The sequence below is a fragment of the Xenopus tropicalis genome, chromosome 10, assembly GCF_000004195.4.
Source record: "Xenopus tropicalis strain Nigerian chromosome 10, UCB_Xtro_10.0, whole genome shotgun sequence".
Taxonomy (NCBI): domain Eukaryota; kingdom Metazoa; phylum Chordata; class Amphibia; order Anura; family Pipidae; genus Xenopus; species Xenopus tropicalis.
In genome coordinates this window covers 42,559,809-42,573,521 of record NC_030686.2, presented here as the reverse complement: position 1 = coordinate 42,573,521, position 13,713 = coordinate 42,559,809, and the positions used below count along the sequence as shown (strand labels likewise).

Sequence of the window (13,713 nt, the reverse complement as noted above, 5' to 3'; positions counted from 1 at the left end):
CCAGGGGTACCCAGGGCACAAATAAGCACTCACCCCAAATCCCCCCTAACTGGCCTTCAGGCTGGGCCCCCTTAGCCCATAACAAGGTTACAGATATACAGAAACATTGGGGTAACAGTCACCCTGCTATAGTTCCAGGGGTACCCAGGGCACAAATAAGCACTCACCCCAAATCATTGGTGTAGCAGACACTATGCAGAGCATGTTCTGGGATGTCCATCTATAGGAAGCACCGTCTAGAGGAGGAACATAGCCACAAAATAATAAGAACCTTACTCATTTCTGTTTTCTAGTTAACCCTTATCTGGACAGGCCCTGGCATTTAAAGTACCCAACTGCCCCGCACCAGCCCAATAATAGTGACTATTGGCATCTTACAACAGCCCCACAGCTTGCCATTCCAGGCCTGACCCTCATTAGTTGAAAGAAATAGTTAGAATATAAAATAAAATAAGTGGGAGCATCATTTGAAGGAAGAAGCATGTGGAAAGAGGGAAGATTAGAGGTTAAGTTATGATCATAAAGTTGCCAAGCCAACATACCTATGCCAGAGTGAAATCCACACTGTGGTCTTTACCAATTTAGTTCTGGACATGGTTTCCTAGGCTGGAACCTCTTTGCTTGGGTGAACTTATTGGCGAGAAATTATTGGTCTCATTGGCTCAACCTCCCCCGCTGTAGCTTTTATAGGCGTGGTCTCCAAGGCCGACACCCATTTTTAAAGGCATAAGGCTACTGTTATAGGGACTGGTGTGGGGGTACTACAACCCCATGAACATTTGGCCTACCTTCCTGCAGAATATATCTGCTAAAAATACATAGATGCTGTGCAGCACTGCAAGTCTATAGTATAACGGAAGTGTGAAATAAAGAGGGGGCCAATTCATGCATCTCATTCTTATAAACAGGGTCTTACACAGGCCGGGACTGCCAATCAGTGGGAGGGGCTGTTTGGGCCCCTCCCACTATTTATTGATTGGGGGGGTGCTGTTTGGGTCTCTGTGTACTTGGAATGACAGGACCCAGGCCCAGACTGGCAATCTGTGGGTTCAGGCAAATGCCAGAGGGGCTGCTGTAAGGTGCCATAGACAGTCACTATTTATTGGGCTGGGGGGGGGGGGCTGTTTGGGCCTCTGGGTACTTGGATTACCAGGACCCAGGCCCAGACGGGCAATCTGTGGGTTCAGGCAAATGCCAGAGGGGCTGCTGTAAGATGCCATAGACAGTCACTATTTATTGGGCTGGGGGGGCTGTTTGGGCCTCTGGGTACTTGGAATGCCAGGGCCCAGGACCAGACGGGCAATCTGTGGGTTCAGGCAAATGCCAGAGGGGCTGCTCTAAGATGCCATAGACAGTCACTATTTTTTGGGCTGGGGGGGCTGTTTGGGCCTCTGGGTACTTGGAATGCCAGGGCCTATTTTGAATCCGTCTGGCCTGCACTTGCCCATAACAAGCCCCAGGTACACAGCCAAGTTCTTTAACATCACAAAAGCCGCTAATCCTTCTACCTATACCCATTGCTGGGAATGAGAATTAAGTCAATCATTGGACATCATAGATTAGTAAAATAGTTACATTACAACACAAACAGATGCTTAGAAATGTTTAAATCAGGTTCATAGAATGATCCGTACTATGATCCCTCCTATGTTTCTCCATAGCTGTGTAAAAGAGCCTACTATGGCTGTGATAAAAATGAATTTGAGAAAAGACCAATCATCTATCATCTACTCACTGACATAGTTTGTTGGGGAACTTTAACGTTGTGCAACCCTTCCCATGAGTTGTATCCTACTGCCCCCTGCTGGTTACACTGAGCAGTGCCATATAGGTTGCACCTGGTATTGGAACTGATGATAAAGGGTAGGTTGCCAATTTCTTACACACCCCAAGTAAATTAAATCGCTAACTTACTCATTGCGGAGGAGTGCCCAGGCATTTGAGATACTCGCCACCCATTATCAACTTTAAAACAAAGAACTGTTGCTTTCAGGAGGAGGAGGTTGCTTCCAGACTTGTGCCTGAATGGGACAATTTTAATGATGAAGAGTAACATCATGAAAGAGTTAAAGATGGCATTCTTTTGGGGGTGTCCCTCCCTCGCTTTTTGTTGCAATTTCTAGTAGGATGTCCTCCGCCTAGGTATTTTTTGATACAGATTCCAGTAGTGTCCAGGTTAGGGTTGCCACCTGTCTGCTTTTGGCCCGGACAGCCCCTTGAAAAGCCTCCTGACGTTGGCAGTTTGCCAGGCATGGACACATTTATAATAAGCCACCCAAGGGTCTGAGCCTAGGGTGACCCTCGGGTGCCATTTATTATTTTAAATAAAAATTCTGCCCCCAGCCTCCGCCAAGGATTTCCATAGGAAATCTGGCAGCAGAGCTGGTTAGCCGTAACCCTAACCATAAGAATGTATGGGAGGAGGTTGCTTCCAGTCTTGTGCCTGAATAATATAATGCAATAACGAACAGTAAAATGATGAAAGAGTAAGAGATAAAAATGTACATTTTTCTCTATGTCATAGTTTCAATCACTATGGGCATCTTATGCTTACAAGTATAATTTTTAGCGAGGTCTTCTGCAGTGGTAGCAACTGTACATATATTGCTTTGTCTCTACTGTATCTACTTGTCTTTTCTCTCTTTATTAAACCTAGTGTCTCATTCTTTTCTCCTCAATCAATAATTTGAGGAATGTGCTAGTTTAGGAATAAGCCAGGATTTCATCAGGTTTTCCAACTGCATTGCTTCTCGTGTCTTTGCATTACTAACTGCAGCCTAAACCTAGAGGAATAGGATGTCTGTGCCTTCACCTGGCCCTCAGATATACAGGGAGAAGCTCTCCTATTTTACAGGATGGAAAAAAATGGTGGAACGTGTGGGCCCATCTATCAACCAGAACAGCTAGCTGAGCCAATGGGTTCTCAGGGGCACTAGATCCTGATGTGTTTAAACTCATCCCAGATACTATAGAACAGTACATAAGGCAGCAGCAGATGGAGAACCTTACAGGGAATGACGATGGGACCTCTAGTGCTGACTCTTCTGGAAAGAGAACTAATAGCAGTGACATGGCTAACAGTCCCCAGTCCAAAAAAAGAAAGATCAGATTTGCATGATCTGCTTCAGCTTCTTCTTAACTTCTCATTTGTTCTATTAATTGTTTTTCTTAACTTCTACTTTACTGCACTGTGCAAACGGCAGTATGAATGGATGCAGCAAGCCCTGGAATAAAACCTCGAGGAGTTGTTCCCTCTACTTTCTACTGCAGTGAAGGCCATATTCTAGCTGTGCAGTTGTAGAGCCCTAACCTCTAATAACACCCTCCCTATGACTTATAGGGTTCATATGAATCACCCCATTGGTGTTTCAGCTAGCTTGAGTTTGGCATTGAAACAAAGTACAGAACATCTCAGTATTGTCTGTGGCAGGGTATTTTCTGAAACAAAGTACAGAACACCCACACTGCATATCACAGGAACATTACACCCATACAACAGCCATATCTATTCTCCAATTGAAGCCCTAGCTTCTTCCTGACAGCCATGTACCAGCCATGTACCAGTCATGTAGGGTTGCCACCTCTGCTGGCATTTGTTTCCGGGCAGGGGGCAGGCAGAGATGTAACAGGACCGAGGGAAGAGGCGGGCCATGGCATTACAGGGCAGGGAAGAGGCGGGCCGTGACATCACTAGGCGGGGCTATGACGATTGGCCAAACGCTGCGTCAATCTCAGTGAGTCATGGAAAGCTGGGCAGGAGGTTTTAAGAAGGGTTGTCTGGGTTAAAAGTGGACAGATGCCTACCCTACAGATATGGGATCCATGGGATGTAGTTTAGAAGCCAGAGTATTTATTTGTAAGACACCCTAGCCTTAAGGCAGCAGGACGGGTAATTTAACAATTCTAGAACCAGATGGAACCATCATACATTATACAGTGTATAAGGGCAAAGATACATGGAGCTACTAGTAGCAACTACTTGATGTGGCTACAAAAATAGACAATGCCAATAATTTAATAATTGTCTCTACATGTGTTTTAGCAGAGGCAATTCTCAGTATTGTCCATGGCAGGGTATTTTCTGGCCTTTACTAGCCTTGGCAGATAGCTGCTACTAAGTAGTGCTGTATGTTTTTATCCAAAAGGGTGAAATTAGGTACTAGTCATGGGAAATGTAGTCATATGTAGTCATCCAGAAAGCATGATCTGCAGGTCCGTATTTATATATAGGAACCCATGGGCCACCCCCAACACCTGCCGCCCTAGGCACAGGCCCTCGGGTATCTATATAGATAGGTCGGTTTAGGTTTATGCGTATGTCGGGTTTACTTGGAAGGGTTGAACTCAATGGACTTCGGTCTTTTTTCAGGCCAGCTTAACTATGTACCTATAAATAAATATGGAGCTGCTGATCATGCTTTCTGGATCCTAGGCTCACATTATTCAAAATAAAGCTGAAAGTACTGGCCACATATCTGTCATACAAGACAGAAGCCCTTCCAGCTTCAAAAGGGGCCCCCGTACCTGCCAGAAATAAAGATCTGTGCAACTGTATAGCCACTATAATGGGCCATGTCACACTGTGTACACACGGAGCATCGTTGGAACGTCCTCGTTTCTCCAGCAGCTGAGCCCCTGCCCCTTTTCCGCTGCAGGCTATTATGATACTGGTGATTTCAAATGCCTGCAAATACCCAACACTGTTTTGCATACAAAGAAACTGTAAATCTAAGCAACATTCCATTAGATGTTCATTACACATTTGTTATGCTAATGTTATTTCTAATTTAATTGCTTTTAAAAGCAGTACCTGTCTGTCTGCAGAGTCTGACTCCTGAAACAATGTAGGAAAAGCCAACTGACTATAAAGGTGCCCATACAGGGGCCGATTGTAGCTGCCGATATAGGCCCCTTAGTCCGATTCGGCAGCTAATCGGCCGTGTATGGGCACTACCGACAGGCCTTCCCAACCGAAATCTGGCCTGAAATCGGCCAGATGTCGATCGGGCAGGTTAAAAAATCTAGTAGGATTGGGGACCGCATCGGCTCGTTGATGCGGTCCCCGAACCGACTTTGCCGATACCCGTTGTTATAATTTGAGCGTTTGGCCCTGTATTCTCCCGATATCACCCACCCGTAGGTGGGGATATTGGGAGAAGATCCGCTCGCTTGGCAACATCGCCAAGTGAGCAGATCTGAAGGTGTATGGGGACCTTTACAGACCTGGAGAACTGACTTTTGCTGCAATGTTTACAGAATCAGAACCCGATTACAGAAAGAAATACTATTTTTAATCGTACTTATTATTTACAAATAAATTCAGAACCAATGAAAATACTATGTATATTGGGAAGCTGCTTATAAATGCATTTTCTTTCATTATGCCAAAAAAAATTGAGGTGAAATAAAAATAAAAACAAGAAGAATGTTTAGCATAAACACAGAAGATACAAAAAATATGGATTTATTAAAGCAAATACCCTGTAAGACAAGAGCTGTTGCTGACACAGTGTTATTCTTTGCATTTCCCAGGAATCTTAGAATTGGATGGTTTGTTCCATGTTATGCAGGACCCTGTCTTTCATTACTAACAAGTTATGACTATGGTGGTTATGTAATAAAAGGCACTACATTTGCCCAGGAGCAGTAACCCATAACAACCAATCAACAGTTAGACTGTACTAGTCACCTGTTTAAAAGTAGCCATCTTATTGGTTGCTATGGGTTACTGCTACTGGGCAAACGTAGTGCCTTTTATTACATATGGGGGTATTTGTGCTATAGAAATGTTAATTTGTTACCTGTCTGAAAGTCTCCATTTTTCCTGTCCCTCGTGAGTAAAGCTGTCATATTGCATTTAGGTACATACCATGTTTCTGACGGCTGGCGTTGCTCCTGCTCTGCTAAGGTGCTCTCCCTACTAACTCTGCCTTAGAAATGTGGAATCTGTTCCCACCAGATGTAGGCTCTCCTCTGACTGGTTGACTGGCAAGCCTGTTCTAGATTAAAGGGGTTGTTAACCTTTGAGTTAATATTTAGTATGATGTAGAGAGTATTATTCTGAGGCAATTTGCAACTGGTCTTCATTTTTTATTATCGCTAGTTTTTTTATTATTTTACTTTTTATTCCGCAGTTCTCCAGTTTGAAATTTCAGCAGTTATCTGGTTGCTAGGGTCCAAATTATCTTAGTAACCAGGGAGTGATTTAAGACCGTAATTGATATATGAAAAGTAGATGGGCATTAAAAAGTAATAATAACAGTAACATTTTAGCCTCACAGAGCAATAGTTTTTTCGCTGCTGGGGTCAGTGACCCCCATTTGAAAGACGCAGGAGGAGAAGGCAAATAATTCATAAACTATAAAAAGATAACAAGTGAAGACCAATTGAAAAGCAGCTTATAACTGCTCATTCTATAACATATTAAAAGTTGATTTAGGGCTCTGGCACACAAGGAGATTTGTCGCCTGCATTTTTTCCCCCTGGCGCTTTGGCGACATGTCGCCACGACAATACACACGAAGAGATTTCATGCGAGTTGAGCTCCAGGCGATCTGCTACCCATGGTACACTCAACAGTTACCCCTCCCACATGTTTATTCAAGTCGCTCAGAAAAGGGTCTGTGTGCGATTTGAAACAGCAGACGACTTGAAGTAGCCTCGTATGTTTTGACGCTGGTGATTTTCATTGGTTTAGCATTGGCGTCTTGTCGTTAGTCTTGTCGCCAAATCGTTTTTTAAAAAATCGCCGGCAACAAATCTCCTCGTGTGCCAGAGCCCTTAATGGTGAACCACTCCTTTAGGGCAAAAACACATGGAGCTACTTAGTAGCAGCTACTTGTCAGGGCTACTAAATGCCAGAAAATCCCCTGCCATAGACAGTAGTGAGAATTGCCTCTGCTAAAACACACGTAGAGACAGTTATCAGTAAATGATTGGCATTGTCTGTTTTAGTAGCCACGACACACAGATGCTACTAGTAGCTCCGTGTGTCTTCACCCTTAGGGCTCTGGCACACGGAAAGATTAGTCGCCCGGGATAAATCTCCCTTGTCGGGGGTGACTAATCTCCCTGAAATGCCATCCCACCGGATAAAATGTAAATCGCCGTTAGGATGGCATACGCGGTGCCGCGATTTGCCGAAGTCGCGGAAGTTGCCTTAAGAGGAAACTTTGGGCGACTTCAGGAAACCGAAGCAACGCGAATGCCATCCCACCGGCGATTTACATTCTTGCTGGTGGGATCGCATTTTGGGGAGATTAGTCGCCCATAATAGCGAAGATTTATCGTGGGCGACTAATCTCCCCAGAATCCAACAAATAAAATTGAAAAGAGGGGCACAAAATTCAGTGCTTGACACCAAAGCAGCTAGCACAGTGTTCTGGGAGTTATAGTTCTGCAGTACCAAGACAGATTGGATTTTCTGCACACATCAGTCATCTTTGGCTGTGCATGGCAGTTTCTCGGTGCCAGTTACAAAGTGGCTTTGCCGATGTGCTGTGAGTTCGAGCTTTCCCATGAAAGTCTCACCGCATTCATTGCACACTTGCGCATCACCCATGTGGGTTTTCCTGTGTACTACAAGGTAGGATTTGCGGGTGTATTTTTTCCCGCAGTCTTCACATACGAAAGGCCTCTCTCCGGTATGGACCCTCTTGTGCAGAACGAGCTGTAGCTTGCGACTGAAGCACCTGCCGCATTCACCACACACAAAAGGCTTGCTTGCATTGTGTGTTTTTACATGGCTGGCGTACGTTATGCGATTGCTCAGGCTTTTGCCGCATTGGTTGCAGATGAAGAGGGTGTTTTCGGCATGAAGTCTCTTGTGCGTGGCCAGATAGGACTTGCTGCTGAAACTCTTTCCACATTCCACACAGGAGTAGGGCCGCTCGCCAGTGTGCGTCCGTTTGTGAATGACATAGTGCGCACTGTTGCTGAAGGACTTGCCACACTGTGCACACTCATACGGTCGATCACCAGTGTGAGTCCTTTGGTGTAGGACGAGGTGGGAGCTCTGAATAAAGCACTTACCACACTCTGCGCACCCATATGGTCGCTCTCCGGTGTGAATCCGTTGGTGTGTGGATAACGTTGAGCTGCGTGTGAAACGCTTCCCACAGTTGGTGCAGCCATATGGTTTCTCACCAGTGTGCGTCCTCTGATGCGTAGCAAGCGTAGAACTGTGTGTGAAAATCTTTCCGCAGTCCAGACACACATATTTTTTAGGCCCATGACCAGGCCTGTACTTTCTGCCATGCACTGCCTTGTCCCCAATCTGACATCTTAAGAGTTCTAGGTTATCTGGTACATGGGTGTTCCAATCCAGGCCGGAATCATACACAGGGGGCACTGGCTGAGATACAGTGTCTTCTCTGGAGTCGTACGGATGGTTATCTGGGAGACAGGGCCCCATAGAGTAAGATGGCTCCGCAAGAGGCTTCTGTACACAGCTACTATGGTCCCTGCATGATAAGTCTTGTGTGGATGCTGCTTCACCAAGGGATCGCTTATCCTCCATTTCTTCCATTGGTCAAACTCCCCGTTTTCCGGGCTTAAAGAAAAGAGGACAATTTACAAGGAAATAGAAGAAATATAATTATAGAAATGCACATAATTTGTGTACCTAAACAGGGTCGGACTGTGGGGTGCAGGGCCCACTGGGCTGCCGCCCCAGGGACACTTCAGGTGCCCCAGCTGGCCACATCCCCTGCACCCCCTAACCCCTGGCTGAGCCTTCCTTATACCCCACACTCCCTGCTGAGCCTCCCTAACCCCCGACAGGGTCCCCCACCTGACGTCCTCCCTTGAGCACACAAAAGTTTAATGTGTCAAGGGAGGAACGGTTGGGCGGGGGAGTTCCGGCAAGGGTCGGGTCTGGGCCACCAGGGCCCACTGGGCTTTTTTCCCGGTGTCCCGGCGGCCCAGTCCGACCCTGTACCTAAAAAAGAACAAAACAGGCTGTGAGGGACTGATTTTATACATTTTCTTTGTCAAGACCCTCTCCTATTTATCTTCCATGCTGTCACCTGGTTGCTAGGGTACATAAGCCTAGATAGCATTCCAAATTCCATGTATGAGAGCTGCAGAAAAAAAGAACGGGAATGTATGATCTTCCATCCCCCCCCCACTATTCTTCATATTTCATGCAAAATATGTTACTGTTGATCCAAATAAATTCTGTTAATCCATCACCTTGTAAGTTGTAACTCCTATTAAACCGAATAAAAGCTAAAAATATATATATGTGAATGTTTCAAAAACCACAAAATAAATACTAACTGTATATTATATTTTTGCTAAATATTAAAGGGTAACTATTGCTGCAAAATGGTTTCCCTGCTGAAGCACTGACAGAGCCCACACTCCTATAAGGTAACTGCACCCTTCTGATGGGTTGCTATGGGTGACTAGACCAGGGCAAAGTTTGCACCTTTTATTACTTTCCTCCCTTCTCAGTTGTAGTTATTCATTGCCGTGTCATGGTTTCATTTGGTTGCTGTGCAGGCAGACAAAGTGCCTTATTGCTCAGCAGAAAAGGAGACTATAGATGATATGTGCCTTCCCTGTAACTGCAGCAATGAAATAAATAAAGGGAGAATTCTCAGGCAGCCCCTACAAGGGATGTTCTGCTACTCTGCATGAAAGCCATTTGCCTGCAGCTCCCTCTGGCTCCGCACAGTGCAGAACAGCCCCAAGGGCCCGGAAACAGGGCGCAGACAATCAGCTCCAGTCGCCTCAGAACTGGCCTACCTGTGTGCAGAGCAGCTGTTCAGTCAGACGCTCTCTCTGCAGTAATTGGCTACTTCCTGCCATGTGATCTCTTCCCTTCAGGGCATGGGATTATGGGATTCGTAGTTTCAGTGTAAGCATATAACAGCTGTAAGAGAGAGATGGAAACTACAAGTCCCAAAACTCTAAAGAGACAGACTGCTGGCAAGTGGGGGCATCTGAAGGGAAGGCTGTTATGTGCCAGGCAGATGCTGAGGGATGAGGAGAGGGGAAGGTGTATGGCAGATTGTATGAATAAAAATGTAATATGTGTTAGGAAGGTCCCTAAAGTGGTGTGCCCAGAGAAAATGAAAATGCACAGCTATTATGTTTTCTGGAGTTAGAGGTGAAAATTCCAACACCCCACTGTGGATGTCTATGCCCAGGGACAGTACCACCATCTCCACATTACTGGCCTACAGGTCAAGCCCACTTAGTCCAAATGTTACCTCAGCTATCGGCTGGCAGGCTCAGGGCCAGAACTAGGGGCAGGCAGAAGTAGCACGTGCCTTGGGTGCAAATTATGGAGGAGCGAATCACAAGGCTGAGTGTACAGAGTGCCTGGAATTGGCACATATACCAGAGGGGCTGCTGTAAGATGCAGAGCAGGGGTGTCAAACTCAATCACATAAGGGGGCCGAAATCTAAAACACAGGCTAAGTCGCGGCCGAATTTTTTATTAAGATACTTAGAAAGATACTAAGTCTTAGTTACTATGTGAGGAAAATGGAAATTGATCACGCCGGACAGTCAGACACACTCACTGAAGGCCACATAAAACAGCCAGGCGGGCCGGATTCAGCACCCGGGCCTTGTGTTTGACATATGTGCCATAGACAGTCACTATTTATTGGGCTGGGGGGGGGGCTGTTTGGGCCTCTGGGTACTTGGAATGCCAGGGCCCAGGCCCAGACTGGCAATCTGTGGGTTCAGGCAAATGCCAGAGGGGCTGCTGTAAGATGCCATAGACAGTCACTATTTATTGGGCTGGGGGGGGGGGGGCTGTTTGGGTCTCTGGGTACTTCGAATGCCAGGGCCCAGGCCCAGACTGGCAATCTGTGGGTTCAGGCAAATGCCAGAGGGGCTGCTGTAAGATGCCATAGACAGTCACTATTTATTGGGCGGGGGGGGGGGGCTGTTTGGGTCTCTGGGTACTTGGAATGCCAGGGCCCAGGCCCAGACTGTCAATCTGTGGGTTCAGGCAAATGCCAGAGGGGCTGCTGTAAGGTGCCATAGACAGTCACTATTTATTGGGCTGGGGGGGCTGTTTGGGCCTCTGGGTACTTGGAATGCCAGGACCCAGGCCCAGACTGGCAATCTGTGGGTTCAGGCAAATGCCAGAGGGGCTGCTGTAAGATGCCATAGTCAGTCACTATTTATTGGGCTGGGGGGCTGTTTGGGACTCTGGGTACTTGGAATGCCAGGGCCCAGGCCCAGACTGGCAATCTGTGGGTTCAGGCAAATGCCAGAGGGGCTGCTGTAAGGTGCCATAGTCACTCACTATTTATTGGGCCTGTGGGGGCTGTTTAGACCTCTGGGTACTTGGAATGCCAGGGCCTATTTTGAATCCCAGATGGGTATTAAACTATAAATACAATTTTTCTGTAGTTAAATCTTATTTTTGCTTTTCAAAACAAAAAAATCTGAGTGGGCAGGCAAGTGGGTGGGGGTTTGAGTGAATAGAATAAATATAGGGCACTACATTATTTCTCTATGGCCTGCTGTTCATATTTGTAAGCTTCTATCCTTTTTCACTGTTGCTTGTGATTTATCCAATTGCGGTTATCTATATTATTGTAAATGTTCATTGCAGGGACTTAAACAGGGCTGTGGTGTGGAAACAAATTTGATTACCTGATGCCAGAGTTACTATACACTGATAAGCTGGATTTATATACAGACTCTATTGCCCTGCCACGGCTGTTGAGTTGGATTTGTGGAGTCGGAAGCAATTTTGGGTGCCTGGAGTCAGAGGTACCATAAACAGAGAAGTCGGAGTTGAAGGATTTATGTACTTATTCCATAGCTCTGGACTCTAACCCAGAGGCCTCCAGATCTTGGCCATGTTTCTCTCTGCCCCAGCCACACCCCTGTTCTACCCAAGTCACATCCCTAATGTGCTCTAAATGCATCTGAGGATTCAAGTGGTACTGCTACCCATTGCTGCAGGCAACCAGGTGAAGGTGGTATGTCTAGCATTATCTTAAGGTGGCCATACAACGGCTGATCCTTTATATGGTATCTGACCAACTGGCCTGTGGGCTGAACGGACAGACACTGTATGTATGTCACACAACGCAGCCACCTTTGTTTTGTTCCATTCTAACAGCCTGACTATCCATAGTATACAGATATCAGTGGGGATTGCCTGGCCAGCATATTAGTACAGAGATTATTTTTTTTTTCTCCATTTCATCAGTATCTGCATGGGCAGTTTTAGAATATGTTGGAGTCTTGAGCCATATTTCAATTTAAACAAAAAAAAAAAAAAAAAAAAAAAAAAAGGATCCTTATTTCTTGCATCTATAACCCTACCCCCACAATACCAGATTATATTAGCCTTTGCAGTCCCTGAGAGAGTAAGCTCTTTATTTATGCTCCTGACTCTTGGCCATTCCAGCTTTTCAAATGGGGGACCCCGGCACTTTTATACTTTCTATTCAGTGCTTCATATAGTTATCTTCCATGCTCTTATTCCCACCATTGCCTGGCTACTAGGGAGAACCAGGCCCTAGCAACCAGATAGCTGCTGAAATTCTAAACTGGAGAGCCACTGAACAAAAAACCCTAAATCATTCACCAAAGTGAAGACCAGTTGCAAATGGTCTCAGAATATTTAAAGGTGAACTACTCCTCACAACCTAAATGTATTTCTGTATTTATTTTTACTCAATTGATCCCATTCTATTATTGTATTAAATGTACAGCACTGGGCACATAAATATAAATACATACATGACGTTGAACAAAAAAAAATGTTAACCAGGTCACACATCTCATAACAAAGTTGCCACATACCACAGCATCCAGTTAATGCATGAATGAGAAATGTTGATATTTTATAATATGGGGGTGATTTATCTACACTGGGCAAATATCTACCTGGATGGTTACATGTAGCAAACAATCGGTGATTGGTTTATTTTTCTAGTCAGTTGCAGGTAGACCGATTAAAGGAAAAATGTGATTGGTTGCTCAGGGACAAATATGCCCAATGTTGATAAATGAGCCCCATTAGAGAGCACCTTCTGGAAAGTATGGAAGTCATTCTAGGACTCATTTACTCACCAGAAAAGTTACCTGTAGCAACCAATCAAATTGTATTTTTTTGGTTCTTAAAAGTTTTGCTTTTTAGGACCAGTTTTATTGAGGTCCATCTCTGCTTTAGGCAAGACCATGATGGGTAAAGCTAGTTTTGATGGACTTACATTAAAATCATGCTAAGTACCTATATACCGCAACTAAGTGTGCTAAGTCAAAACGTACCCAGTCAGGGTACAGCAACTCTAGTTCTATACCATTGGTTCATCTTTAAATGGGATACAAAGCACATTGGCATAAACGTAATGTACAGGTATAAGATATACTATCCAGAATGCTCAGGACCTGGGGTTTCCTGATAAGGGATCTTTCTGTAATTTGGATCACCAAAGTTTGATAAAAATCATTGAAACGTTAAATAAACCCAACAGGATTGTTTTGCCATCTATATTGATCCATGCAGCTTAGTTGGGATCAAGTACAAGCTACTGTTTTAATTTTTATAAAGAAAAAGGAAATAACATTCAAAAAGTAGACTCCATTATAAGCAAATAATTCTATGGGGAGATGGCTTTCACATAAATTGGAACTTTCTGGATAATGGCTTTCCAGATAACAGATTCCATACCTGTATTTGCTATTGCATTGGGTTTGTCTTGTGTGCAACCAACCTTACACCAAGTG

The 13,713-nt window shown here is 45.0% G+C and overlaps 1 protein-coding gene across 1 annotated transcript; it reads right to left on the bottom strand.

Annotated features, from left to right (window-relative positions):
* Positions 1-7,243: 7,243 nt before the first annotated feature.
* LOC100485218 (gastrula zinc finger protein XlCGF17.1-like) lies at positions 7,244-9,806 on the bottom strand. The gene is made up of 2 exons (XM_002932887.5): positions 9,751-9,806; positions 7,244-8,551 (listed from the first exon to the last, which is right to left on the bottom strand). The coding sequence occupies exon 2, from the start codon at positions 8,525-8,527 to the stop codon at positions 7,433-7,435; it is 1,095 nt and encodes a 364-aa protein (XP_002932933.1). The 5' UTR covers positions 8,528-8,551; positions 9,751-9,806; the 3' UTR covers positions 7,244-7,432.
* Between the last annotated feature and the right edge of the window lie 3,907 nt (positions 9,807-13,713).